We start from the raw sequence: 26,873 nt of genomic DNA on the forward strand, positions 1-26,873 counted from the left end.
TCGATATGCGCAATTCGTGTGGTCGATAATGTTGATGTATGTTGCAAAGACGCGATACGAGTATTTTAAAAAAATGTTTATTTTAACATTTCATATCCGTTAAATTGTTTTATCATACTTTGTACAACTTAAATACATGGCGGAATTTAAACTAGGCTTAGTTAGTTTTAGGTAAAAACCTATCCAGAACACCGTAAGACTTCTTTGGCGCCTCCTTCTTTTTAGTGTCGATGAGGACCTTCGCTTCGCGCATTGCCTGGACAGCCTCCTGCGAAAAACCAAACCATAACATGAATTAGCATTTTTTCTTCATTAAATTCCCATTGTAAACATATTTCTATACTGACCCGTCGCGCTAATTCCTTCAATGCCTTCTTAGATCTGACGACCTTAGCAGTGCCACCCTTTCCTTTAGCCTTTGTTCTGCGTGGTTTAAAGTCGATCTTCTTCGGTTTTATGAACTAGAAAAACAATTGATTATAACAATAATACAAAGTAGAGATAATTGTTGAAAAAATTACATTGCATGAAGAAACTTACGAGTAGTTTTTTCTTAGCTTCCATCTTATTTTGCAATGTAGGAACATCGATTTCGGCAATAGTGGTAGCATCCAAAGTAATAAGCTCAGGTTGAATTTTGTCAAGAAGAGATTTAACTTCACCCTCTTTCCTTTGCTTTTTCTTTTGGTATGGATTGACCTCTAAAGCGTCATAATTAGCTTCTGCATTTCCTGGCACTAAAATCGATGCAAAACTCTTAGCAGTACCATATCCTAGAACATCTTCATAAGGACAGAACTGCACATCCGAGATGCCCCAGTTAGATTTATGACGAAGATAAGGTTTGATGTCACTATTAGTGTCTGTGAATACTTCAACAACATTTCCCATTCCCACAGCTAGCAGACCACGGTGACTGTAAGATAAGTGTTGTGCTGGAGAACGCAGAATTGCATTTTGAACTGGTCCAGCTAATTGTCTCACATCCCATACTTTTAGGGAACGATCTGGACAGCTTGTAGCCATGTATGTTCCATAAGGATGTATTGCAATGGAGCTTATTGCCTGTTTGTGACACAACATTTTTGCCAATGGTTGATGTGAATTGGGTGACCACATAGATACTACTCCTCTTGACTCCCCCACACATAATAATGCATTATAGGGATTTTGCCTCATTACCTATGCAATTAAATAAATTGTATTTGAATTGTATATAAAAATATATATTTCTTACAAGTAAAGGAGTTGTAAATGACTTACATCTATTCTTCCAATTTGGGAATCATAACGAGAAATGATTTTGCCTATAGAAACATCTAACCATGTAAGACCACCAAGTGCTGATGCAGATGCCAAAAGAAAATGATAAGGTAAGAACTCTAGACGTGTGACTTGATTCATCCTCTTGAGGCAATGGAGTTCAATTCCTTGATTATCATAGATGTACACCCAATCTTTTTGTGCTACTGCAAACATTGTTTCAATGTGAAGCCAACACACATCATGAACAGATTCCATGACATTCATTTCACAAGCCAATTTTTTCGTCACCCAATCAAATGCAGCTACATGTCCTTTTTTACCACCGATTACAAGATGCCTGCCATTTCTTGTATAGCTATGAAAAAATTTAAATAACAAAGTCAATAACAATGGAACAAACATGTCAATTAATTTCATCAAGAAGTGTATAAATACTTCAATTTGTAGGGTCCGAAATTCAAGTTCAATTCAAAGAATTTTGTTTTGCTTGTAATATCTACATTTTCAGCAATTTCTTTTTGTTTGAATTGCGTAGTGGTTTCTCCAGCATCTGTTTCCAGGAAACCATAATCCTCAGTTAACAACATCTCTGTTCGTGCAGCCTGTTCAGCCATAGTGTCGCGAACCTTTTCTTTCTGGCGCATTCTCTGCCTATGGATTTTGTTCTTGACTCCTTTTTTTAAGTTTACGCCAGGTCCTCTATCATATTTCGCTATCTTCTCCTTGTCGATGGGAAGTTTCTTCCCCGACGCCTTACTTTTCTCTGTCAAACATAAAAATATATTAAAGTTGCTGTGCGTTAATAACAATTTTTTACGTTTTTGAAAAATTCATAATACGAATGCAAAAGTAAAAAAAGTCTAGCTAGATTTAATGCAAAAACACTTACCCTGTGCACTCATTTTGGCGTGTTAATTTTCGTCCCAAATTACACAAAACTAAACATGAAATTAAACTAATAAAACTAATGTTTACACATGACAACGGCACTGGCAAAACACGTGTGCCTGTTGCGGTCTCGATGCTCCAAAACCATATGACGAGCCGATGCTTCGGCTTTCTAACCTCAACAGAGCACTTTCTACTCCGACCAATCAGGCAGTGCCAATCTATCAGTCGTCGACGAATTTCATGAAAAATAGCCGTAAGGAAGCATCTCTTCTGTATTTTGCTTATATATACTCAATATTATGTGTGATTAATGTTCGAATCGTGGATCGCCGGTCAACAGAATACCATCAAGGCGAGAAGTTATACAACTTTTGGTTAGAATATTTATTTTATTGTTTCGTTTTTGACCTTTGTTCATTTTTAATGATCGGATACCGACTGTTGTAACGAAGATGACGGATAATGACAAGAGTTGTCCTCCGGCAAAGGAAGTTGAGGTAAAAATTATGCTCAAATTATCGTGGTGTTTACAAATCGCCGAAAAATAGGACGAAAAATTTACAGCTTTGTGTTTTCTTTCAGGATTTCTTATTTAAACAAGCAAGTATCGGTCAGATATGCGATGGCTTTCCAAGTGTCCCCATAAATGCTAATCTCATTGCTGCTGATGGTAAACGAGGTTTACTGTACATAGGGTACGAGAATAAGTTGATTGTTACAAAGCCTGGAGTTGATACAAACCCGGAATGGAAATTCGAGTTGGATTTGCCAGATAAAGTGTGTCGTATAGCACTAAGCTGTGACTGTTCATTTTTAGCAATTACCTTTAGTAGACCTTCGGCTCTCATTTATGATGCCAGTTCCCTCCATAGACAAGTATGTTATTTAACCGTGTTTAATATAATTATCAATGAAAACAATATTTTATCATAGTTGATATCAGAGTATAAAGCATCACATCATTTCTTTTCGCAGGTATTGGATTTGCTTCATGAAATCAGATTATCTACTGGTGGTGGAAATGTTATTGTATCCGACCTGAAATGGAACCCAGCTATACCAGAGATGTTGTGCTCCATTACAAGTGATCATACAGTTGGTTGTTTTCAAGTGAGTAGAGATCGAAAAGCTGGTGTTCAGATACTGGGAATGGAGAAGGTCCAAGGTTTGGAAGCTTTATGTGTTTCATGGAGTCCTAAAGGCAAACAGCTAGTAGTCGGCTGTAAAAATGGAGATATTGTTCAACTTAAGCCAGAACTAAAAGTAGCTAGACATTTGCCTGGGCCCACACCAAATGAAGGGCCCATAATTTCAATGTTGTGGGTTAGCAATTATCAGTTTTGTGCCTGTTATTTTCACACTGGGGAACAGCGTGTCAGTGTCATGATTGTTGATGCTCCAAAAGGTACAACAGTCCCAACATTTACAAACTACGAAGATATAACATTTGGAACTGGTCCACTAGACAATCTTGTTTACTACTTTGAGCATATAGCAGAATGGGGAGTAATTATAGCAGCAAGCTCTCACAGTTCTGAAGTAGCTGTTTTAGGTACAGCAGACAATGGGATAACTTGGAATCAGTATAATCTTGTGGATGACAGCACTGCTCAATTACCTCTGAATAGAAAGAAAGGTATTGAAAATTATCCAGTAGGTGTGGTAATAGATAAGTCCTCCGCACAGAAATTGCCTTGGGGAAGCGAAAGCACTCTGCCAAATCCAGTTCCTATTTTAAAAATATTAGTCACTAGTGGCCAATTGTGCTGTTTCCATATGGTGAATTTAAAACCTAATACACCAGCTATCTGTGCAGCTCCTACAGAGAACATTCCAGCTCCTGCTGTTCCAAGACCAAGCATTGGTCCAACTGATGTATCCTTCAATTTGCCACAAGGAGCAACTAGCACACCTCGCTCAAAGCAAGCTGCTGCTATTGCTGCAGCTGCTGATAGTCATGCAGACAGGCCAAAATTGACAACCAACCTTTTCGAAGACAAAGTTTCCTCCAGTTTTTCATTTCTGGCACCAGGAAACAAAAATTTTGCTGGAGTTCCAGCCCAGCCTGAAATTAAAAGTACAGGCTTCGCAGCTCCAACAGAAATAAAAACTGGTGGTCTCTTTGGACAGGGAGATGGTAAATCTAACTTATTCCAGCAAGAGATGAAGATCAACAAACCTGCATTCGGCATGCCAGAACCAGTTCAACAAATCAAGCAACCAATGCCCACTCTACAACAACCAACTGCCCAGCCACAATTCAAGCCTGCTGAGCCTTCATTGAATTATCAGGTCAGATCAGAATTCAAAGTTCCAGAGGTCAATGCTCAACCCCCGCAAGTCGAGCATAAAATTCAAAACGAAAAACCAAGTGGTCCACCGCCGACGTATCAAGCTTCGCAGGAAACCAAATCCACACAGCAAAAAGATACTCCGCCATACGACGAAAACCTCTGTCTGCGCGCCTACTACGAGGAACATGCACGGTTCGAGAAAGAACTAAAAAATCGTCAGGATAATCCATCCTGGAACTGTGGTACGGAGGAAGAACGCCAGCTGCTCATCAAGAAGTCCGATGAGATCGACGAATTTCTGCGCGAGCTGCGAGAAACGACTAACAGCTTGGCCAGCGACATAGCTTACCTGAAAGCTCTATTGTTGCAGTCGTTCGCTTGGATCGAAGAGTCCAAGTCCAAGAACTCGGCCAACGTCAGCGTTACCGGTAGCAGGAATCGAGATAACAAACTCGCAGATTTGCAGAGGCTGTACTATTATACGCAATCGCAGCTGATCCAGGCGACAAAGGTCCTGGACCTGGAGTGGGCTGAACACAACAATCGAGAATTCTCAAAAATGAAGATACCCAGTTTGGAGGTGATATATCAGAGCCTCATCAGGTACAGTCAGATCATCGCACAAGAGAAGAAGAACCTGGACGATTTGACCAGGAAGTGGCGGGCTATCGCTAGAGGGGGTGCAGGAAACGCCAACAGTAGTCTGACTATTTTGGATAGGTCGATGGCTAGTTTGAATCTGTCGCATAACTCGAGTGTCACAGTGAGCGATACTGCGATTGACTTGCGGTGCAAGTTTATCGCCAATAATACTAAGAATTTCAGTAGAGAAAAGCAGATGAAGCTTAGGGATCTGCTTTCCGAGTCCGCCCCGAGAATCGTCCGAGCAGTGAGACCCACTGCTGTGCAGGATCGCCTGGAAGCAACTCTGTCTTCACTGGCTTCCTTGAAAACCGCTGAGACGACACCCAAGTCTAGGACCACTAAGTCCGTGCTAGATGCACAGCAGAAGGTGGATATCAGCAAATCACCAATGGAACTTCCAAAACCGAAAACTCACAATCCGCTATCGTCTCTCGACAACTTAGTATCCGGAATAGGTGGTGGTAGTCCCGGTGGCTTGTCTCTCAGCAAGTCCCCAAGCTCTACTACGCCGTTCTCGTCGTTCGGTACCAAGCCATCCTTTGTACCATCTGCAGCGCCACAGTTCAAGGCTAAGGAGAATATAGGCATGTCCTTCGGCCAGGCGATAATGAGTCATCAAGCCCAAACAGCCGCTATTAAGTCCTTCGGTAAGATGGATTCCATCAGCTTTGGTAGTCCAGTCCAGCACCAACAGACGCCGCAGAAACTTCCGGAGCTCCAGGCTGTTAAGGAAAATCAGACGACTGCGAAACCGGCTCCAAATGATCAGAACAAGTTCCCGACGTTCTCCAGCACATTCAGTAAGCCATCCGAGGGCAGTCCAGTGTCATCAGTGACGACGCCGACCATGGTACCAAAGTCTACGTTCAGCTTTCCCTCGTCGACAACCTTCCCTATATCACCTCCTGGTAGCAACACGTTTGCAAGCGTACCGAAGCTGGACAATGCCTTCAAATTCTCAACGAAACCGGCTTCTCAGCAGCACAGCCCACCTGCCCCTGGAGGACTGGATATGTCAACCTTAAACTTTAGCACGCGTCCAGGATTGAGCATCACACCGACTGTTACTACCCCTCCTTCGGAGAGCAAGTCTTCTGGTGCAACCTCGCCGACAGTATCCTCAAGTCTAAGCTTTGGCAAAACCTCCTCACCAAGCTCCATGTTTGGTTTATCTGGTGCTCAGCCAGTTGCAACCGCTGCTGCAGCTGGTTTAAGCCTCCAGTCCCTCTTTGGTAAGTCATCGGGAACACCAGCTGTGTCGTCGAGTGCGGATAAGGCTGCAGTGTCGATGGCTGCAGCGACAACCACGCAGGCGACGATTACTTCGACAGCATTGTCTGCGGCAGCAACGGGAACCTCTGCTGCGCCAACTTCCGTGTTTGGTAACTCCTCGATGTTCGGTGGTCTGAGTGCTTCCATTGCACCAACTTCTAGTTTTGGTTTGGCGCCCTCATCGACGGCAGCTATGGCTGCAGTCACTACTACCACTTCCGCTGCCCCTGCGTCAACACCAGCTGCGACATCGGCTACGGCAGCTACGACCACGGTTGCGGCTACACCTACGTTGTCATTTGGTGGACTATCGACGTCGACTCCTTCGTCAACACCAGGGTATGAGTAATTTAATTATTCGTTGATTTAAAAAAAATCATCATCTTGAAATTGAGAAGTAACCTTATGGTTTCTTATTTTACAGCTTCGCTGGTATGCTGGGTGCAACGGCATCGTTGAGCTTTGGAACTCCATCCTCTACGGGGGCATCGATAACCCCAGCCTTCGGCAAGAGCACAACCCCTGCAACAGCCAATATTTTTGGCAGCACGGCAGCAGCTACTGGTGCAGCTTCTCCCGCATCCGCTACCTCGATCTTCGGTGGTAAAACTTCCGATGGTAGTACCGCAGTGTCATCGGCTTCCTCGCCTTTTGGAGGAACCACGTCTACAGCAACGACTACTACGACGACAACCTCAGTATTCGGAGGTATGGCAGCGGCTACATCCACACCTTCGATGTTCGGAGGACAGACTGCAGTGAGCAGTAGTACAGAAAACAGTTTCTTCAGTACGAAACCTGCTGCTACTGCTACGACAGTGGCAGCAACAGCTGCAGCTCCGACTGCATCTATCTTTGGTGGTAGCGCTACAACGACACCAAGTGCAGGTTCGATGTTTGGTAGCAGTGGTACTAGTGCCCCAGCGTTTGGAAGTAGCACCGCCACTATTCAACAAAGCAACGGTATGAATTTTTGTTAATAATAATAAGAACAATCTCCCGTGTTAAATTTGTATCATTACATCGTTTTATTATCAAGTCATTGTAAACTTTACAACATTTCAAAAAAATATTTTTTACAAAATTTCGTTACGAGTCACCTCAGTGATCTCGTCTAAAGTTAATCAGCATCAAAAATAAGAAACTATAAGCTGCTTAATAAAGATTTCTTTGCATAGCAAATTGTACACAAAAATAGTTACAATAATATATACATTGTTAACAGTTTTTGGAGCGAACAGCACAACTCCAAGCAGCGGAACCTCGCTCTTCGGAGGTACTCCCGCTACATCATCCGTCTTTGGTGGATCAGGATCTGCTCTCGCGACTCCAATATTTGGAGCGTCCTCTGCTACTCCTGCTGCTTCGACAACGGCAACAACTGCGACCAACTCAGTATTCGGCGGCGCGGCATCGACCGGTTCTATCTTTGGAGGTGCAACTGCAGCTCCAGCTACTGGCGGCTCTGTATTTGGTGCGAGTACCACTCCAACATCCTCAATCTTCGGTGGAGCTTCAGCGACGTCCACGAGTACGACAACACCAGCACCGGCTGGTTCGATATTTGGCGCCAGTGCGGCATCACCTCCAGCAGCTGGTGGAAATATTTTTGGAGCCGCTGCGGCAAGTCCCACTAGCCCAAGTGGAGGATCAGTCTTCGGCGGTCCGCCAGCTCTTGGAGGCGGAACTTCGATGTTTGGAGGTGCAGTTTCATCTGGAGGCATGGGCTCATCCTCAGTGTTCGGACAGCCCTCGGCCTTTGGAGCAAAACCTGCCTTCGGTTCACCACCGACTGATTTTGGAGCGGCAAAGACTGGTTTTGGATCAACTGGATTCGGATCACCACCGGCATTCGGAGCGGCACCTACTGCAGGTTAGTTAATTATCTATTCATGTGAATTAAAAAATAAAATAGTTGCTAGTAAATATATTGCATTTAGGTTTTGGGAATCCATCAGGCTTTGGATCAACGTCTCCTTTAGGAGCTTCTACAAGTCCTAGCAAAGTGTTTGGTAGTAGTACATTTGAGGCTCTAGGAGCTCAGTCAGGAGGATTATCTTTTGGCAGTTTAGCACAAAAGACTCCAGAACCACAAAAGCCTCAAGCTTTTCAAGGGTAAATTTATTATTATATTTTCATCCAATGATTTTAACTGTATTTTTTTTAACATTGTTAAAAACTTATTTTCAGATCAAGTTCATTCTCGAGCTGGCGTTAAAATTCCAGATCTTTTTGATAATGTACATGAATTTTCAATAATTGCGTAGCACTAGGAGTCACAAGGAGTCGCTAATAATTATTTTTATATATTATATTTTTTGCTGTAAAGTTTTTGATGGTAAAGAACTTTTTTAAGAATATGTCATTTAAGAAGCGTAGAATAAGAAAAGCTTAAACACGCGAGTTTTTGTTTTTTGTTTTCTTTTTTAATAAAAAAAAGTTGAAAAAAATTATTTATTAAAAATGTGTGAATTATTTACACTTACATTTTAATTGCTTATATTCCCCTCTTTACTTGTTTTGGCGCAATGGCAATCTTCGTAGGTTTACACAGATCCAATACGCACGGGTCGTCTAGCGGTGGATGCGTACAAGGCTGAGCCGAAGGAACAAGTAGTGCAATAGAAATATCTACAAAGCATGCCTCCATCCATACTTGATGCGATAAGAGCACCGTTGTTCTTAGCCTGTAGTCACTGGTTTTGTCGCTGTTCTGCAATTTGAGATCAGATTTACGCGGCAGCAATAGCTGCACCTTCTGATCTGGATGTCTCAACTTGATCCTTACAGCGCTGGGGTCACGCAAATTAAGAATCTTTGCAGTCAGCGGAATGCCTAGATCAAAGTAAAAAATCGTTAAGACTTGCAAAAAAACCACTATTGATTTATAAGAGTAATACAATACCTAAAATAAGTCCACCCGTAAATTTGAGCACGGTATCAGAGTCGCTTATAGGTTCCTCAATAATTGCCTGGCAGTACTTCGTGGTCGGTGGTGGTCTCGGAAGTTTTTCCTCTCCTTTTAGCGGAGGATTCACAAGTAGCGGTAAAAGAAGTTTTGCGAGGGTACCTGGTTTTGCTTCGCCAACAGCTGGTAGTTGATGAACCAGAGCTTTTGAAAATGGTGGTAACTTTGAAGCATCCTGAGGTAGAGTATCAGTTTCTGCCAAAAACTGGCGTGCCAAAGGTAAGGCGCTACCAGTATCGCTGCTCGCAACGCGAATTAAGTCTAATGCTAAAGCCTTGAGCCAAATGTCGTTGGCTAGTGCCATTTCGTTATCTCCCAGTCCGATAAATAAACGCAACAATCTATGAAATAAAGAATAGTTCCAGTTTAGTTAATAAATAAAAATAAAGCAAAAATCTTACTCAAGCAGATTGCTTACTGTTGCGAATGTTTGTATAGCTGGGTTATTTTATTTGTGATGTTTGACGACGAGTTAGTCGTTGATGTACTGGGCGAGACAGTAAATTCTTTAATAACTGAGTTTAGGAGTAGTAAACAACGTATGTACAATGCCAAAAATCTAGCGACGCCTTCCATTCGCAAATCCATTTCAGCTAGTCTATCTAAATCTATTGCTGACGCGTCCAAAAGTTGCCTATAAACTCTGCCACCAGGTCTTGCAAGTTCCACTGCTGAGACCATTTTCTCCAAAAACTTCCGAGCATTTTCATCTTCAGTCTCTTCATCACGTATTTTCTCGTCTGGTCGACTCGTGCTGATCATTAAAGTTGGTTTCAGTCTGGGAACTAGATGTGGCATGGTATCACGAAGATAATGATAATGTTTAACTGCATGGTGAGTGAACAAAGAATGCATGCTTGGACAATGAGCTGCAGCATTAAATATTAGCACTAATACGCTTACATCTGCAAAAATTAAAATGATTAATAAAAAAGTGTATATGCTGTTAACAAGTAATCATAAAAGAATAACTTACATGCTGGCAGAGCAACATTTAGTTCAGGTGTATCAAAAAAGGGATGTTGTCCTAGTAGCTGAGGCACAAGTGGTAGAGTCAAATAAGGATGTGAAGCACCCATTGTGGCTAAACAATTATATATGCTATCTTGATCTTGCGGATAACGACTCAAATTATCAAGTAGTCTTGTGACACACATGTGTAGACAGATTTTCGTGGCTACACGACTTGCGCCTAGCGTGGCATGAAGCCCTTCTCTGACTTCTCCAGAAAAGTCTTCAAGGGCCCCAAGGATAGTTTCTAATTGATCTTTACTTAAAGTAACACTGGCTGACATTTTTCTTAATGACTCTATCGCCCTTATACGAACATCTTGGATTTCATCATTGAACATATCTACCATGAATTCCAGTGAAATTCTCGCTATAACTGGCCTTTCTAATGATAATGCGCACAAAGATTCTACTGCAGCAGTTCTTACCTAAAATTTTCAAATATTTAGAATTTGTTTTGATTATTGACATACAGCAAGAAATAAATCAATTCCAATCTTACCTCTAAAAATTCATCTTCCAACCCATGAATAAATGCACCACAAGTATTTATTCCAGTTCGTTCTTCATCTCTAGGACCTTCATCTTCAACTCTTATTTGTTTCTTATCTAGTGCTTGTTCTATATGGCGACGAGATACACCTTTTAGTGATCCTAGTAAAGCCATTGCTGAAGCTCTTACTCTAGGAGAGAGATCGCCCATTAAACTGCATAATTTACAAAAGGCACTGTCTACCATCCTCATATCTTCAACATAATCTTTTCCCCCAGAAATCATACTAAAATGTTAAAAAAAAAAAACGAGTTAGATGGATATTATTTTATCGAATATTCATTATAAGAATAAATTACTTACGTTTCCGGATACTCATTTCCTAACAGCCAAATTAATTTTAAGACAGCACGCCTGACTATTTCATAATCATCACGTAGACACTGACAAGCTTCTTGGAAGAAACTAGCTGGAAGTCTGCAACTTCTGTGAGTGTGAAGTTCTGCCATTGTTTCAAAGGCTTGGGCTCTTACTCGAGGATCTTGAGATTTAGCATAATTGTTCACTAATACTAATGTGTCATCAGCTGCATTAGCTGACAAGTAACGACCTATTATCGATAAACATCTTGTTTGTACACCATGCCAGGTGTCTGGTAAGTGGTCTCTTGCTATTTTTAAAACCAAGGTTCTGCAATTGAAGAGAAAGAATGTTAAATTCATTGTTGCAAAATACTTTGTATACATTTACAACAAAATTCATACTTGTTATAATCCCCTAATTTTAAAAGGGTAGCAAGCCCTTGACTTTTGACTCTGTGCGATTTTTCTTCTTTCAAAAGATTAGCTGTCTCATTAACGATCCTTGTTTTTTCCAAAGGGTCGTATGTCAATTCTCCTAGTTCAGCAAATATCCAAAGAATTTTTGCTCTCACTGCAGCTTCTTGCTCAATGGCAAATCTTTCAGACAATTTTTTTACAGCTGTTGGAATATCCTCTATAGCCATCTGGCCAAGAGTGTCTGATATTCGAACCAATAATTGCAACGCATCATTACCTCCTTTGCATTTTTCTAAGCATTCACAATAAGCTAATGCCGAACTGCCTTTGTTACTTGAGCCATTTTTTGAGGCAGAAGCTGGTAGTCTCAAAGTTTTAAGACGTTTAACAGGTGGTTCTGCTGTCACAGTCTGTAATTGATATTTTTAAATTAATTTCCGTCGTATTTTCATAGATTTAAATTTGTTCAAAGAAACCGTATACTTACTTGACTTTGGTTAAACTCAGCTAATACTCTCTTTTTCATTAACGCAGCCATTATGAATGATTAGCTTCTGAACAATTATAGCTGATAAAAACTCTATTACCTACATCGACTGAAACATTAAAATAATAAACAAATCATTATACAACTTTACTGTTGACGCTATTACGAGAATAAATTCGTAATATAAATAAGACTGATAGGTTAGCTTTGAAAAAACCCTTAAAACTTTTAGTTCTAATAGAAATTTTAAGTTTTTTTTTCCGGTGAACCTTACTGGAAGTCTTATTATATTGATTGAAGTACTTTTTGATTATAAAATATGCACTAACAAATTCAACAATTTATGAGTAATGTCGCATCTAACAACAGGAGGCAAGCAAGCTGCTATATAGACTATATAGAGTGAAATACCTATATATAGATATAAGGCGAAATGCGGAATTGAAAAACATAACCTCTCTCAATACTCATATATTTCGGACTCATCAGATTCAGTCATATATATCTAAATATCGTCATGAGGATGCTGGTCATAAGATGGGGAGGGGGAGGGGCAGAGGCGGGATCAAACTCACATCCTTACAGAAGTACGCCTCTTTAATATTTCAAGGTAAAAGTAAACTATAATTTCACTGCAGCATTCTCGCGACTGGGTCACAATACTCATAATTCACACATGTTATGATGTAGCATCCCAGTTTATATTGCCGCAGCATTCTCGTATGTATTTTATGGCGATTAGAAATAGTTGACGAAGTTTGTTACAGAATTTTGTTAAAATATCCAGTGACAATTCAAAATCATCTCTGTACGATGATTCGACTTTCCCTGCAAGCTTTTCTATAACCGTGATTTTAAGTAAAGATGACTAATGATTTCGTTCTCTGATCCCAACGATGAACTCTACTCTAGATCGTCTCCAACCGCTCTGAGACAGCCAGATTAGTGCGGGTAGAAAATACCCCACTGTCCCCACTCATGAAGATCCCCACCCTTCGTCCTCTTAGCGCCGACTATAATTTAACAAACCCCGGCTACTAATTTTGTCAGGAAAAATCAAAGTAGATGCTATTCTCCAATAAATTTTCATTTGCATTCTATGCGCTTCACTAAAAATATATACATCACAAAGTACCAGGATAATAATATATTTTATCGAAAACGATGACGGTATCATCGTGTTATTGAAAAAAAAAAACAATTTCAATTCTGGCGCGCTTTGGTTCGCGCATGCGCACAATGGCGGCTTTTCGCGTCCGTCAAAATCAGCTGATAACCCACATTACTCAATTTTCTGTGTCAGCGCAAAACCGATGTAAACAAATCGTCCTCGTCATCCGCAACTAATCCTCGCAAACTCCAAACTCTATCTAAATCACTCGCATTCATCTTTATCCGCGCTGAAACACACGAAGATAAAGCTAGAAAGGCGCATCATATGCCGAATATCGACGAGAGGCTCAATCAATATGGCCGTCGAGATCGATAAGGAAATGTCAAAAGATATAACGCGCGCGTCAGAATAACAATTCCCTCGCATCCTAACTCCTCGTCTCTCAGCCTCGAGCCTCGACATGGGTAGTCGAGTGGCGTCTCCGTGACTAGCTGATCGTCGCGTCGGTCCGAAATATTCTCTGCTGGTTCGGTAGTGCGTGTGTTATTGATTTTCAAATTGGAGCAACAGAGGGAGAGAGAGAGAGAGAGAGAGAGAGAGAGAGAGAGAGAGAGGGCGACGACGAGGAGCGAGAAAAAGAGGAGCTGTTGTTGGACGGTCGATTGTCGTCAAATGGATTCAGACTAATTTCGCTGGGGTAAGACTGTCGCCGTCGAGGACTGCGCGTTATATAGCATGACGAGACGGGCTTGTGTTATTACAAAGATTTCCCGAGGATTTCAAAGAGTTCCTAATGTCATGTCCTGAGCGAGGCGCGTCTTCACATGCATATGTAAGTTTTCAGCTCTGAGAGCCTTGATGCAAAGTAGATTTGAAGATTCACGGTCATTATGTATTCTAATTTCTTTGTGTTATTGCGCTTTTTTTGCAGACGAGTGGTGTTGTAAAACAAGTATCAAGTCTTTCACTGACTGTACATTAGTATGGGCATTTTTGACATTATTTTCCTGGCTGTGATTGCATTTATTTGTGGAATAGCATGTACGCTGCTAGTGCAATTTTATGTTCTCAAAAAATATCTGGAAACTGCACCGGAGGCAACACCGCCAAAGCATCCGGTGCCTCCTGGGACAGCGGAGTTACCTGAGGAATTAGTCACTCAGATCAAAGAAGAGAAGTCAAGTACCAGCGGTTCGCCTCGTCAAAGTTTATCACAAGGAAACGAGAATTTAGCAATAAATTTGACCTTACAATTTCTTTTCAATGAGCTGCGAAATGCTGAGCGTGTACGGCTTTGGCTCTATCGAAAGCTTAATAATGAATTCAAAGAGCTTCTCAATCAGTCTACTACAGGAAAACTCTTCGATAGCGTGCAGGTATGTATTTGTTGTGTGATTTTCTTGTGGTGGTAAAGTACTTATTAATGATTGCGATTGTTTTAGTTGCGAGATCTGAATCTTGGCAACCACTTCCCCACAATAAAAGGTTTAGATGTAGCTGATGCAAAAATATGTGCAGATACTGGTTTGTTAGAGACCTTAGACCTCTGTTTAGATTTACATTACTCAGGAAACTTCCAAATGTCAATAGACGTAAAAATGTTATTAGGCAAAAATGCTTATCTGTCGCTTCAAGGTATGTATGCTTTATGCAAAGTTTTCACACTAACGCAGTATATTTACAATGCATTTACATTATATTTCAGTGAAAAGGGTAACTGGAAAAGCAAGACTTCAGTTCACGCGAGTTCCATACACTCATTGGTCCCTTAGTTTTTATACAGAGCCGATTTTAGAGTTAGAAGTGCAGTCGCAATTTCAAGGACGCCAGTTACAGCCACAAATAATTTCACTCATCACAGGTCAAATTCGCAGAGCTGTGCGCCGGAAACACACGTTACCTCGTTACAAGATGCGCTACAAGCCTTTCTTCCGTAGACTCAACGATGAGGATATCGATTTGTCAGAGGTAAGTGCTTATATTCCAAAGAGATTCGCTCTTCACTTATACACGATGTACTAATCACCTAAACTTTCGCAGGTTGCGGCGACCCAATTAACTCCAGGTCTCCTGGATGTCACCTTGATCGAAGTCACTCGCCTGAACATTGATCCTAGCACGATCAATGCCGAAAATATGTCTCAAATTGAGATATACTGTACGATTAGCGTGGATGCGACGCCCTGGGTCTGCCTCACCCAGTATTCTGGTGTACCTTATATGGTCCTCGATCTTATAATAAGCAAGGTCAGCTCCCAGCAGCTTGGCGTCGTATTCAAACAAGAGCATATCACCGAGATAGGTCAGAACTGTGTGCTCGTGGAGACGATCGTATCCGGCAGTCCAGCCTCGATAGCCGAGATGAAGAAGGGCGACATAATCGTGGCAGTGAACGGTAAGAAAGTTACTAACATGAACCAGGTGGCGAAACTCGTGAAGAGCGCCGCGCAAAGGCGATTCATCATCCGCGTCGAGAGGAAATACTCTACTGCCGACTGGGAAAAGAGCAGCTTGTCCAAGTTCGAGCTGGACAGGTCAATGTCGGAGAAAAGCGCTGGCACTAAGCGGTCATCCAAGAGCGAATCATCAGCGAAAAGCGATACGCTTAACGTCGATGACAGTTTCAAGAGCATGAAGTTCTCAGACCTAAAAGATTACGACGCGGATACGACTGATAGTAAAAGCGACACAGGGAGCAAGCTCTTCAAGAGAAGAAAGAGCAGTACTCATGCTGCGACGACCGTCGAGGACACTGTGGCGACGATGGCGGCGACTACCGCGGTTTCGGCTCCGGAAACTCCGTCCAGGAGGATTTCCACGGGCTCATCCAACTCGTCGGGTACCTCGAATAGCGCGCACTCTTCTACCGTCAACGACTCCAGTCCCTCACCCAGTCTGTCAGATTTGTACTATACTAGTAAAGAGAAGGGACATGCCACGCTGATCACGTTCGACGAGAAGAGAAGCTTTCAAATCGACTCGGAGCTTCAGTACTTGAACATCGGAGTCTGGGCGAAGGTCAAGGGTGGCGACAGTCTGCCAAAATTAGTAGGATACATTAACGCTCCCATTAGGTTAATTTTAGCTCAATGCTCCACGTCTTCGACTGGTCACTATCTGAAAAATTACGCACTCCTGCCTCCTGACTCATGTTAGTATACTTTTCTCAAATTCACGTATAGATCTTAGAATTCATTTTCTTATATTATTTCACCGTAACTTTCTATTCCGCAGCATCTCCAGCCTTGTCTAGCTTTAAACTGAATGGATATTCGGGATTTGACCCAGCGTTATGCTATGGTGATATTTTGTTGTCCTATGTTTGGGTTTCGAACCGTCCAAATCAGCAGAGTGCCGATCAAAGTAAAAAAGGTGCCGAGGAGACAGTAAAGATACAGCCTGTCTTGTGCGAAGATATCATAAATAAGAAACCTCACGATTTTATTAGAACGCACTTTCACAGAGCCACACACTGTGACTTTTGTACGAAGAAGGTATGTCAAGCAAATACCTACTACTGTCATTAAGCATTAGAGTTGTAGTTATATAATTGAAAAAATGCACGTATCAACCGTTAAAAGCGGTACGGTGATTTACGAAGTATCTAAGTTCCAACAAAATTTACAGATCTGGCTGAAAGACGCGGTACAGTGTCGAGACTGTGGGATGGTCTGCCACAAAAAGTGCGAGGCTCGATGCCAGGCGTCGGGCGCCTGCGGTGCTGAGAGCCTCACAACGATGGCGTTCGAAGCCGATGAGGTCGAGACGTCGGGCATCGTCGGCGGCGAGTCCGGACCCGAAATATCGCTCACGAGTTGCGAAGAGAACGTTCAGGTACTGGGCACTTACTAGACTGGTAAACAAATTAAAAAAAAAAAAAAATGATAAACAAAGTCACTTACAGTTATATAAGTAATTATAACGATCGAGTTCCCAATTACCGTCGCTTTTCTCCACGATCTCTGTATAGCTAACGTGAAAAACTACTACAAACGTGAACGTACATATCCCCGAGGTCGATACGGTGCGGTTGTTTGAGAATAGCCGGAAAAAAGTTGATTGCCGGAGAGACAAAGTACATAGAGTCTAATTAAACAGAGAGTAAAGTCGTACACAACGTGTTAAGTAATCTAATTTTATCTTTTTTAAGTCGATACGTCAACGTACATATATCACATGTACACGATATATTTTGTATGGGGTGCAAGTTATATCTATTCGTTAAAAAAAACAAACATGATAACTACTAGTCAATCTTCTTTGCCTTTTGCAATGAAAGGAGAGTAGAGAAATCTTACTTTCGGTTCATCGCTCTTTTCGGCGTTGAAACTATGGAATAGAAAAAAATAAATAAAATAATCGTGCGTGAATGTGAGAAGAAATTTTTATGAAACATTTATCTTCTAGTCAATGGCCAGTATATTATTAGCATATTTTACAATTAAGTATTAAAGTCGAGGATATTTTTTTCGCGTGTATGCGCGGCGGGAGCTTGCGGTCCCGCCGCTGCACACACTATGGTGATAATGATGATAAAAGTCGCCTTTGAATTCCTGTAAATAAACAAGAATTGTTAACTAAAGCATGATTTACTAATATTGTTGACAATAAAAGAAAACAGAGAACAATGTGACTAGTTGCATTTCGCGAGGGTGAAGGTTTCTTTAGTAGGCTAATTGCACCTCCTGTCCCTACCACACAAAAGTATGCAGAAACATTTGTAAGATAGCGAATTTTGCTCAATTTTTAACACATGTACGTTCTTACGAATGTTTCTCGTGAAATCTAACAATTAACAAAGTAAAAAGTTCACACAAGTTAAATAGTAGATTAAGAAAAAAAGGTGATGCTCGAAAGTATATACAAAGGGCAGTTCGTTCGGATGAGACTAACGTTGGATTGATTGCTGACTATAGGGCGCGAGTATGATGGCCGTGAAGGCCAGCATAGCTAACACGCTCCTGGGCCTGAAGAAGGCCGGAAGTACAAGTTGCCTGGCCCCGCCGAACACCGGTATTGGTCTGGCATCCAGAAGCCTACCCCCAAGTCCCTGCGCATCCCGCAAGGTAGAGCCCGATGCTACACGTATGCTTCCGTGGAAGAGAAAGCGGCCAAGATCTCGTGAAGCTTTCGATTCTTGACTCCCTCGATATTGTCTGTCGCTCTTACTCTCATCCCTCTGTTGAATTTTTTATTATTATTATTATTATTATTATTATTATTATTATTATTTGATTTTGTTAGCTCGTTATAATATATTGTACGCGATATATGTGTCGCTCATTACGTCATTCATTCAGTATACCGCAAGGCGAAGAGAGAACGACGTGTAGCTTTTTAAATATCGTTCTCCATCGTGTCTCATTCGCATATATAGAATGCGCGGCTATTGTGCATACGTTATAGAGCCGATAACGAAGTTGGACGGGAGTCGAGGGGAGGCAAGACCGATGTGTATGTGTGTGCTTTATCTCTGAATATCTGTTATAATATAATTGTCTCCATGTGCGCATAGAAATAGAAGGAATCGGTTAGCTGCACGGAAAATTCAAAGTTCGCGTTACAAAGCAATCTTTTTTTATCTTCGTGTGCAACGAATTCAATCACTGTGTGTACCTTGTAACTCTTGGAATCACTGTTGTTGATTTTGATAAATGTATATGTGATGAAATTTTGTTAATAAAACTACTGAGTTTTTTTTTACCGAAAAGAAGCTTCGAACTTTTTTAATCTCAATGTGTGTTCCGTCAGAGTTAACGTAGCTATAGGCAATAGAGATGTAACACTGTCGTAGATCAGTAGAACTAGAGGCTTTAGAAAAGAATCAAATCAGTCACGGTAAATGCTCCCCTCGACACATCACGATCACTCAGTGCCGAATTTCAATCTCTCATTGCAATCGTAAATGACCGATAACCAATGACTTAACGAACGGTTCAATATCTTGGCGTTTCCTCTCTTTCTTTCGTAACATTGTTCTGCGTGTATCTATATTTTTGCATATTATATATTGTCTTTCTTTCGTTGTTCCAATTTTAGTTATTTACTTTTGTTCTGTGTCCTGTGCATTCGTAGTTTAATTTTTTTCTTCACAATTTCTTTAATCACGTTGTGACCAGCAGCTTTGCGAACGAGCTTTTTCTAAAGTACGCTTTATGTTAGTAGACTGTGTCTGGCTGTGCTTATAATGATCTTTGGCTCTGCTTTAAGCTTCACTAATATTATAGTCGTCGCTGAGACGGCTTTTGCGTTCATAGTGCTGACAGGTATTTAGACCACCCTTACCTGTCGTATAGTAGTTGCTTTTTTTCCTAGAGCGTTTTATACTTACTCTTTGTTGATTATATAATTGGTTCATCAGTTGCAGGTTTATTCAGACTAGAATGAGCCTTGAGTATTTTAGTATACCTTATTAAATTTATATTGATTCGCACATTTAAAAAACTATATATTTTAGCACCAACTATTTAGAACAAAATTAATTATGTTTTTTATTTATTATTGCTGTATTGCTAGTACTATATTTTTTTACATTGTTTCAAACAAAATTATGACTTTACAAAAAAGAACCTCTTTTTAAATAAAAAGCAGTGTTAACTCAATGTCTGCTGGCAAATCACTACTAAATATTGCAATCGAGATGTGGGCTGGTTGGGCATTCTATGCTTGATGTATTCATATATCCAGCAATTTTTGTTTATAAAAAAGTTTGCTTTTTAACTCATACAACAACGTCCATCTCGTCAGCGTATACGTCACCACCATCCATCACGACTTATTGGTTGTGTGTTCCACCCATGTCTACTTCAAATCATATTGCAACTAACGAAATGCCACTATCATTAATAGCCATCAACATCGTTAACCATATAACTCATGTAACACCATACACCGTTAGCGATCACCGTCATCATCACCATCGCCATCGCATCGTCTCATCGAGAAAGCAAAAAGCATCGCATTATTATTTCTATCTCATTTACGCGTGGAAAGCTCAAGAGCTGTGTTCGTGAAAAAAAAAAAACTTTTATACTACCGCCAGCATCTTGGGATTAACGCTTGGGATCTACTCTATAGTCTATATTTTCGATGCGTCTTTATAACTATTTTGCTGGATCGACATATTTTTCTCTCTACATTTCTCTATCTTCTTACGTAATATATAATAATGATGATGAAAAAAATGATATGGCAAAAAATGCATGCGGGCCAGCAGCCACAAGTTGCGAGCTTGATAAATAATGCGCTTCGGAAATGTAATGTGCTGATCGATTGGGAAATGAAAATTTAGAGCTCGCTCGTCGGCGGTGGCCTGGGCATAAGTCCAGATCTGCTGGAGGGCGCGGAGCCGAGCGTTGCGGCGCACCTCATCGCCGGTGACCTCGATGATGCCGTCATGTCCAAGGCTAAGGAAACCGGTAGATTCCTTTACAAGAACCTGGAGCCACAGGAACGCATCGATAAAATCAATTCTATGGTGAGCAATGAATTATACATTAATTTTGTAGAAAAAAAGGCTTTACAATTGATAGCTTAATTTTTTAAATTGCAGATGACAAAACTAAAGACTGCGCTGGACGTGGAGACGGCATCGCGGCGCGAATGGTCCCAGAACTTGTTGGATATGGACAGCAGTCGAATGATATCGCAGATAGACCTGCGCGTCCGTGCTCTGAGCGTCCTGCTACTGCACTACTGCACTGGTCTACAACACGCCCAGGAGCAACTCGAACGGCCTAACACGGTCGGTGGCAGTGGATTCGGACAAAACTGAACCTCTGCTACCGATCGACACATCGTCACCACACGATACACGACTTATACACACATTTACTCAAAACGTGATACACATATACGTACGTTTATGATATATAAATTTACGCGAAGCAGCTATAATATTGAGGTATATATTCAAAACGAATGTAAATACGGTACAGTCGCAATGAGTATTTTCTATCGATTTGTGCCAGACGCTCTTCTGCAGCTACGTGAGTCAATTTTTTGGGTGTTTTAACGTGCACGAGACGATGGTTATCATACAATATACGCGATGGAAAAACGTGCACCCACTTCAGAGTTTGTTGTTTCGCATTTGACGGATGCAAATTTATCAAACAATATAGATAGAGGATATAAGCGTATAGTGTGATACTTATATATTCCACACGATATCAAGCACTGCTGACATTTTTTGCTTGGATACTATACACGTAGCTTTATAGCGAGAATGAGAAAATGTTTTATGCACAATTATATTATTGTATACATTTTACACGATACACATCAATAACACGGGCACACTGCAGAGATAAGAAAAAAAATATAACGTTGAATATAGTCGTTAAAAATTATTATATATATATACAAGATTTCACGCGATATATTTACTGTTTACCGCAGAACACCAAGTGCTAAGACTTGTATTTAGTACGTATATCTGTAGAGAGACACGGTTATATTTAAAATATTTATGGATTTTAGAAGACGTTTAAAAGACTCGGGTGTATAGCTTGAACGAGCCAAGTTTACGCTGCGACTCGCAGGGTCGAGCTTCTCTTTGTATTCGCATCGAAAACATTCTATAGTCCAATGGTATCGTCCACTATTTCGTTTCATACGTATTAAACGCAGTATTATTATAACATTATTCCATTTATTTTTATCGGCAGCAATTTTATATGGCGATTTACAAATGCATTTTGTAGGTTTTATAGCTTAGCTTTTTATTGCAAATAGGTTGGCATTTTTATTCATGATCTTTGCTATCCACTATTTCGAATACCATATACGTTACAGGGCGAATATACGATACGCGTAGTATTTTTAATTAGTCCAATTTAACGAAGCATAATTTCAACTTTATTGAATATCTATAACATCACGAATAATTTATCATATACAAATCTCTATTTTAATATAGATAAAGAAATCACAATTTACGTAAGTTACCAAAGTATTTACGGTAAGATAGCATAATATATATTTATATAAATTCAATATATTTTAGCTTGAAATATCAACGGTTAACAATCAATTCAAACTTTCAAAGTTCTTACGGTATAAGTGTAACAAACTTGTTTTTCTGCATACAATTCATCAATGTGTGCAGCTCTGCTCGAATTTATATACGATGTACTTCCACTCATTGTTGTTGAATATAGATAAATCACGTACACAACACAAATATACCGGCGATCTTTAGACGATGGTTGAATCGTCTTCGAACTGATTTGAAATCGCAACGTTCAGAATGAGTTAACAAATCCATTACACTGAAATTCGATCGGCAACGAACAATGTGAATTTTGACTGACTTATCAATGTTGTAACGTAGACTTCGTCTATGGCTCTTATGCGATGGAATATATCATATTACAGAGTCCTTTTAAGCATATATACAGCGTATAGTGTAAACTGTCAAATTATAAAAGATAAAAACAGTGAGAGCTTAGACGATTAGACAGATATTTAAAGAGTAAACTTAATGCTGTAGACTGCATCTGTGAGTCTTAGATGCTTTGGTTGGGGAAGTGAAGTTTCGTAGTACTGCTGCAAAAGCCCACGTTGAACACCAACAAATTATTATAACTTGTTACGTCGTACTGATGATGAATGAAATATGTTTTCTATATATACAATCTGAACGTATAGTATAGACGCACACGGCGTGTCGACGAAGAAATTCTAATAGTTTTATCGAACCTGGATCATGGTATTTTTATGCTTGATTTTCAAATGTATATGTATAATAGCGGAGCGAGGTGCAAGGGCAAGAAGTTTCAAAGAAAAGCAAAGAATAAAGGAGTAAAAAAAATAATAATCATCGCCGCTAATATTCGCTCACTGGCTCCCAGTCACCATCCCCGGATATTTTTGTTCCTCCGTTTTCGTCGCGTTGACGTCGGAAAATTCACACGTGCGGGAAATACGAGGCGCGCAAGATCCCGAAGGTCTCTTTCGCACGTTTTACTTCTCGCGATACTGCATCAGCGCCGATATTAAGGAAGCGTGCGCAACTCGAGCGTTTTTGCCAAAAAAAAAATGTCCAAGAGGCGATAAAGCTTGAGTCACGGCTAAACAGGCTCGGCTTTGTTCAACACCTAGACGTATAATATACTTCTGCGACATTGTTATTATTCTCTCGTCGCCTTAATGACGGGGCTTCAGATCGAAATCATTTAGCGGGGCTTCCGTTAATAGTTTCTTCAGAAATGTATTTTTGGAGACAAATAGGGAAGCACTTCCTCGTCTACGCTGACAGTACATAGCAAAGACTATAGAAACTTACGTGCGGTATAAATATAGAATCTGTACTTAATTGCTTTTACAGTCAAATCTCGATTTCTATAGATAGCATTTTTATTCTTCGTCAGCGAGAGCAAGCGAGCAAGCGAGAGTTCAATACTCGCCGACGAAAATAAACGCGCTCATCCATCGGGGCGACAGATTTCATGCGTGCGCTCGAACAAATTTACTCGGCCATGTATCATTTCGCTTTCTCATATTCTCTCGACTATTTTTGCATAAACTCTCGATCTTCTTTGCGCGCAAAACGCAGATTTTCCAGGCGATGAATTCGGCAAACAAATCATCGTAATTAACAACGGTTGATCTGCATGCAGAAGTGAAAGCAACGCTCTAATGTACTGCATATCAATTAAAACGTAAATCCGAGCTCATCACGCTCCCGATTAACTACTCGCAACGTACTCTCGTTCAATTAATCCGTCCCTCTCTCGTATGCTCTCGAAGAAACCTATTTGGCGCGAAAATTGGACATAATGCGCAAATCGCGTCCCCGCTCGTCGAGAGCGATCGAGTCAAGGTCTCCTCTCCCGCCACATTGTATATACTGTGTATACTTCGGAAAAAGCGGAAACGCGCGCAACACGTCACGTGCTGCGAGGCGATTAATCACGCCGGAGCAATTTCACCCGCCGATTTTCGCCGCTGCAGTTGAGCTTCTTCTTCTTTTTTTCTTCGTTTTTCTTTTCTCGAAGGCGCGCGAGGTTTTAAATTTAGAAGTGTTTCCTTCCGCTCGGATGAGACTTGAGATTTTTTGTGCCGGCTCACGAGCCCCGAGGTAATTTACGCTTTGTTTCGCTTATTGAATTAATTGGCGATGGTGTAGTCGCTTCCTTGGAATTATTCGATGGCAGCTCGCGCTCACATTGTCCACGCTTTGTTGCGTTGTTATTTTTTTTTTCTGCTCAAATTGGGGTATGATTTTTTTTTCTCGGGCTATATACTGAGAACCGGTTTTCTGAGTCACCTTCGAGCGCGGATTTATTGGTTTTTTAAAAGTGCAGAGATCTAGAATATTTAAAAATAAGTGGCCTGAAAATACGAATGTTTATTAAAAAATAGTTAAGAAGAACTTCTCAAGGTGCAACGACCGAGCGGTAATTAAACCGGAGCCTGACACAAACTCTCAACACCCGTATAAACCACATCCCTCTCCATAAAAGCTAGAAGCAACATAAGATGAGAAGAAAGCCGCATCAAACCCAAGAAAAATGAGCAAAGACCGCGAAGCAAAACAAAACAGCCTATTCCCTCAACACGTGGAATATATAATCGCAGCGAGAAGAAATCATCATGGGGGATTTACTTACGCTGCAGCAGCATCTCTCGCTCGCTGCCCGCTCTCTCGAGCGCACTACCTATTTTCGGCCTGAAATTTTGCACACGCGCAGTATTCGCTGGACAGGAGCCAAGCATGCCGGCGTGGCTTCAGATAAACATTTTATCCGTCTTGGGCCTTGCTCGATATACGAAGCGAAGACCCTTTGCATGTCCGGGAGCTTTCGATTAGACACAGCGATGTTTACTTCCGTTTAGAGCTTGTAATGAATGCTTGCTGGTGTTTTGTCGAGGTTTTCGATTATTTATGTTTCTGTTTTGCTGATTGTTGTCCGTGGATGTGAGAAACTATTGGAATTTTCGGTCGACCACTTTGTTTACCTGAACAAATTCGAGTGTAGGAAAGATTCGCTCCTCGTTCAAAATTTGGTCAACCTTGACAATCAAGAAACGAGAGAAACCATTTATAAAAAGCGCTCTAAATCTGACAACTTCCAAACCCAAAAGCCTCTCTCTCTCTCTCTCTCTCTCAATAATCAGCAAAACAAAAGCTCACTTTCATCCGGTCACCGCAGGTCAAAGAAAGACCGGCGCAAGCTCCCGCGGTCAAAGACTCCTCTCTCGAGCACGCGCGTCGTACACAGCTGGCAGGCGGAGTCGTCGCGTGTATATACACGCTCTCGGGAAAATTTCCAAGAGATCTCCGCGTTCAAGGAGACGGGCGTTCTTTTCTCTGCGAAAATACGTATACTCGCTAAGGCGCAAAAGCTCTCTTTGTCCCAACGAGCTTTTGGCAAGAGCTTCCAGACGCTCGTTCGGCTGCGTTATATTACGACTGTTAATTTCCCGTCGTCGCGAGGCATCACAAAGAGCTTTTGCTTTCTTATCTTTTCGAAACCTGCTGCAACGCGCGGAGCTTTTTTTCGAAATGCTTCTGGCAGGCGGCGTGGACCGCGTGCTTTTTCTTGGACAGCAAATGTCCGTGATATGGAAAAGCTTCTTTGTCTACGTTGGGATTGACAGTTTGGGATTATGTCAATTATTTCGCATTCGATGCTCTTTGCAAAATTATTGACACACAGGTTTCCTCACCTGTTGATCGTTTCGTTGTGCTTTTCCTTCTAAAACAGAGGTGACTCGAATTACCACCCACGCTTTTCGAGAAAACATTGTCTCTAATAGAAATAAAAATGACGTACACCTATCTACGCAAAAAAATCTTGTCGAAGAGCGGAAAATCACGAAACGGACTTTTCTACCGCTTTCCGTGGAAGTGCGCGCGCGACGCAGTGGGCAAGCTGCCGAGAGCGCGCGCTTTCGAATGATCACGTACGTCAGACGCGGCCATATTCCGACTTTTGACAATATAAGAGACAAAGACCTTTTTTCATCGCTGAAATCCTTTCGAGAGTAAATGCATGTACGAATTTTCGGAGAATCTCGCATTGTCTAGGCGCACAAACGAGAGTTAAAAATACGTCTTTATATTCTCAGGAGAAAGAGAGCGAGTGAAATGCACCTGATGTAAATTTTGTTTTTAACTCTCACATGGGTATATCCCAACTCATGTATATTAGACGCAATAGAATGTCCTGCGGGCGGGCAGAAAGTAAACAAATGTAAATCTAAATTTAACAATATAATCTCATAGGCTCTTAAGGAATTGAGGAATAACTTAAGTTCCACTCCGATCGTCGCAAACGGCTATACACAACCAACGATTTTTTCCACTGGCAATGAACTATATTTAAAAAAAAAAAAAATCGCTCTAACGATCCTCATCAACCAACCCAGTTCCTTTATCACGACGACGTCCTAATGCGATTTAAAAAACTGTCACATTTACCTCGATCCAATAACCGCCAATTAAGATAACACGCGCGTCCCACATAAAATACCATCGAAATCTAGCATTCGGAACAAGCGTCTCGATAACAAAAAGCTACACGCGACAGGTTGGCCGGTAGCTGCGCGTTAAAGCACGTGGCGGCGTCTCTCTCTCTCTCTCTCTCTCTCTCTCCGCGATTTACTGTTTTGCTTTTAAACGCACAAAGCGCGAGAAAGAGCGCG

At 41.1% G+C, this 26,873-nt stretch overlaps 4 protein-coding genes and 1 long non-coding RNA gene across 11 annotated transcripts; 2 read left to right on the plus strand and 3 right to left on the minus strand.

The window, feature by feature from the left end:
• Positions 1 to 61: 61 nt before the first annotated feature.
• LOC100122358 (WD repeat-containing protein 46) lies at positions 62 to 2,328 on the minus strand. Its single transcript, XM_001605913.4, has 6 exons — positions 2,156 to 2,328; positions 1,702 to 2,029; positions 1,264 to 1,621; positions 541 to 1,182; positions 348 to 461; positions 62 to 268 (listed from the first exon to the last, which is right to left on the minus strand). Exons 1-6 carry the CDS (start codon positions 2,166 to 2,168, stop codon positions 158 to 160), a joined length of 1,566 nt encoding a protein of 521 aa, XP_001605963.1. The 5' UTR covers positions 2,169 to 2,328; the 3' UTR covers positions 62 to 157.
• Positions 2,329 to 2,539: 211 nt separating this feature from the next.
• LOC100122342 (nuclear pore complex protein Nup214) lies at positions 2,540 to 8,821 on the plus strand. The gene is made up of 7 exons (XM_001605894.4): positions 2,540 to 2,654; positions 2,740 to 3,033; positions 3,133 to 6,707; positions 6,793 to 7,331; positions 7,594 to 8,241; positions 8,309 to 8,483; positions 8,559 to 8,821. The coding sequence occupies exons 1-7, from the start codon at positions 2,610 to 2,612 to the stop codon at positions 8,584 to 8,586; spliced, it is 5,304 nt and encodes a 1,767-aa protein (XP_001605944.1). The 5' UTR covers positions 2,540 to 2,609; the 3' UTR covers positions 8,587 to 8,821.
• Positions 7,373 to 13,053, minus strand: LOC100122329 (integrator complex subunit 4). 6 transcript variants are annotated; one of them, XM_031922772.2, is made up of 10 exons: positions 12,682 to 13,036; positions 12,107 to 12,215; positions 11,605 to 12,029; positions 11,204 to 11,530; positions 10,850 to 11,126; positions 10,313 to 10,775; positions 9,755 to 10,241; positions 9,274 to 9,677; positions 8,855 to 9,203; positions 7,373 to 8,235 (listed from the first exon to the last, which is right to left on the minus strand). In XM_031922772.2, the coding sequence occupies exons 2-9, from the start codon at positions 12,155 to 12,157 to the stop codon at positions 8,866 to 8,868; spliced, it is 2,772 nt and encodes a 923-aa protein (XP_031778632.1). In that variant the 5' UTR covers positions 12,158 to 12,215; positions 12,682 to 13,036; the 3' UTR covers positions 7,373 to 8,235; positions 8,855 to 8,865. The 6 variants fall into 6 exon arrangements, with proteins under 6 accessions (XP_031778632.1, XP_031778633.1, XP_031778635.1 ...); XM_031922773.2 differs by lacking the exon at positions 12,682 to 13,036 and adding an exon at positions 12,436 to 12,569 and having other exon boundaries at positions 7,378 to 8,235; XM_031922775.2 differs by having other exon boundaries at positions 7,576 to 8,235; positions 12,872 to 13,053.
• Positions 13,054 to 13,365: 312 nt separating this feature from the next.
• LOC100122314 (PDZ domain-containing protein 8) lies at positions 13,366 to 23,040 on the plus strand. Of its 2 annotated transcripts, XM_031922770.1 has the most exons (10): positions 13,366 to 14,052; positions 14,152 to 14,596; positions 14,663 to 14,855; positions 14,926 to 15,188; positions 15,261 to 16,371; positions 16,455 to 16,714; positions 16,848 to 17,054; positions 18,137 to 18,286; positions 20,512 to 20,697; positions 20,773 to 23,040. In XM_031922770.1, the coding sequence occupies exons 2-10, from the start codon at positions 14,204 to 14,206 to the stop codon at positions 20,992 to 20,994; spliced, it is 2,985 nt and encodes a 994-aa protein (XP_031778630.1). In that variant the 5' UTR covers positions 13,366 to 14,052; positions 14,152 to 14,203; the 3' UTR covers positions 20,995 to 23,040. The 2 variants fall into 2 exon arrangements, with proteins under 2 accessions (XP_031778630.1, XP_031778631.1); XM_031922771.1 differs by lacking the exon at positions 18,137 to 18,286.
• Positions 17,603 to 20,917, minus strand: LOC116416100. The gene is made up of 3 exons (XR_004226618.2): positions 20,744 to 20,917; positions 19,268 to 20,658; positions 17,603 to 18,399 (listed from the first exon to the last, which is right to left on the minus strand). It is a non-coding gene; the product is annotated as an uncharacterized LOC116416100 (long non-coding RNA).
• Positions 23,041 to 26,873: the final 3,833 nt, after the last annotated feature.

Source organism: Nasonia vitripennis, chromosome 2, assembly GCF_009193385.2.
Source record: "Nasonia vitripennis strain AsymCx chromosome 2, Nvit_psr_1.1, whole genome shotgun sequence".
Classification (NCBI taxonomy): Eukaryota; Metazoa; Arthropoda; class Insecta; order Hymenoptera; family Pteromalidae; genus Nasonia; species Nasonia vitripennis.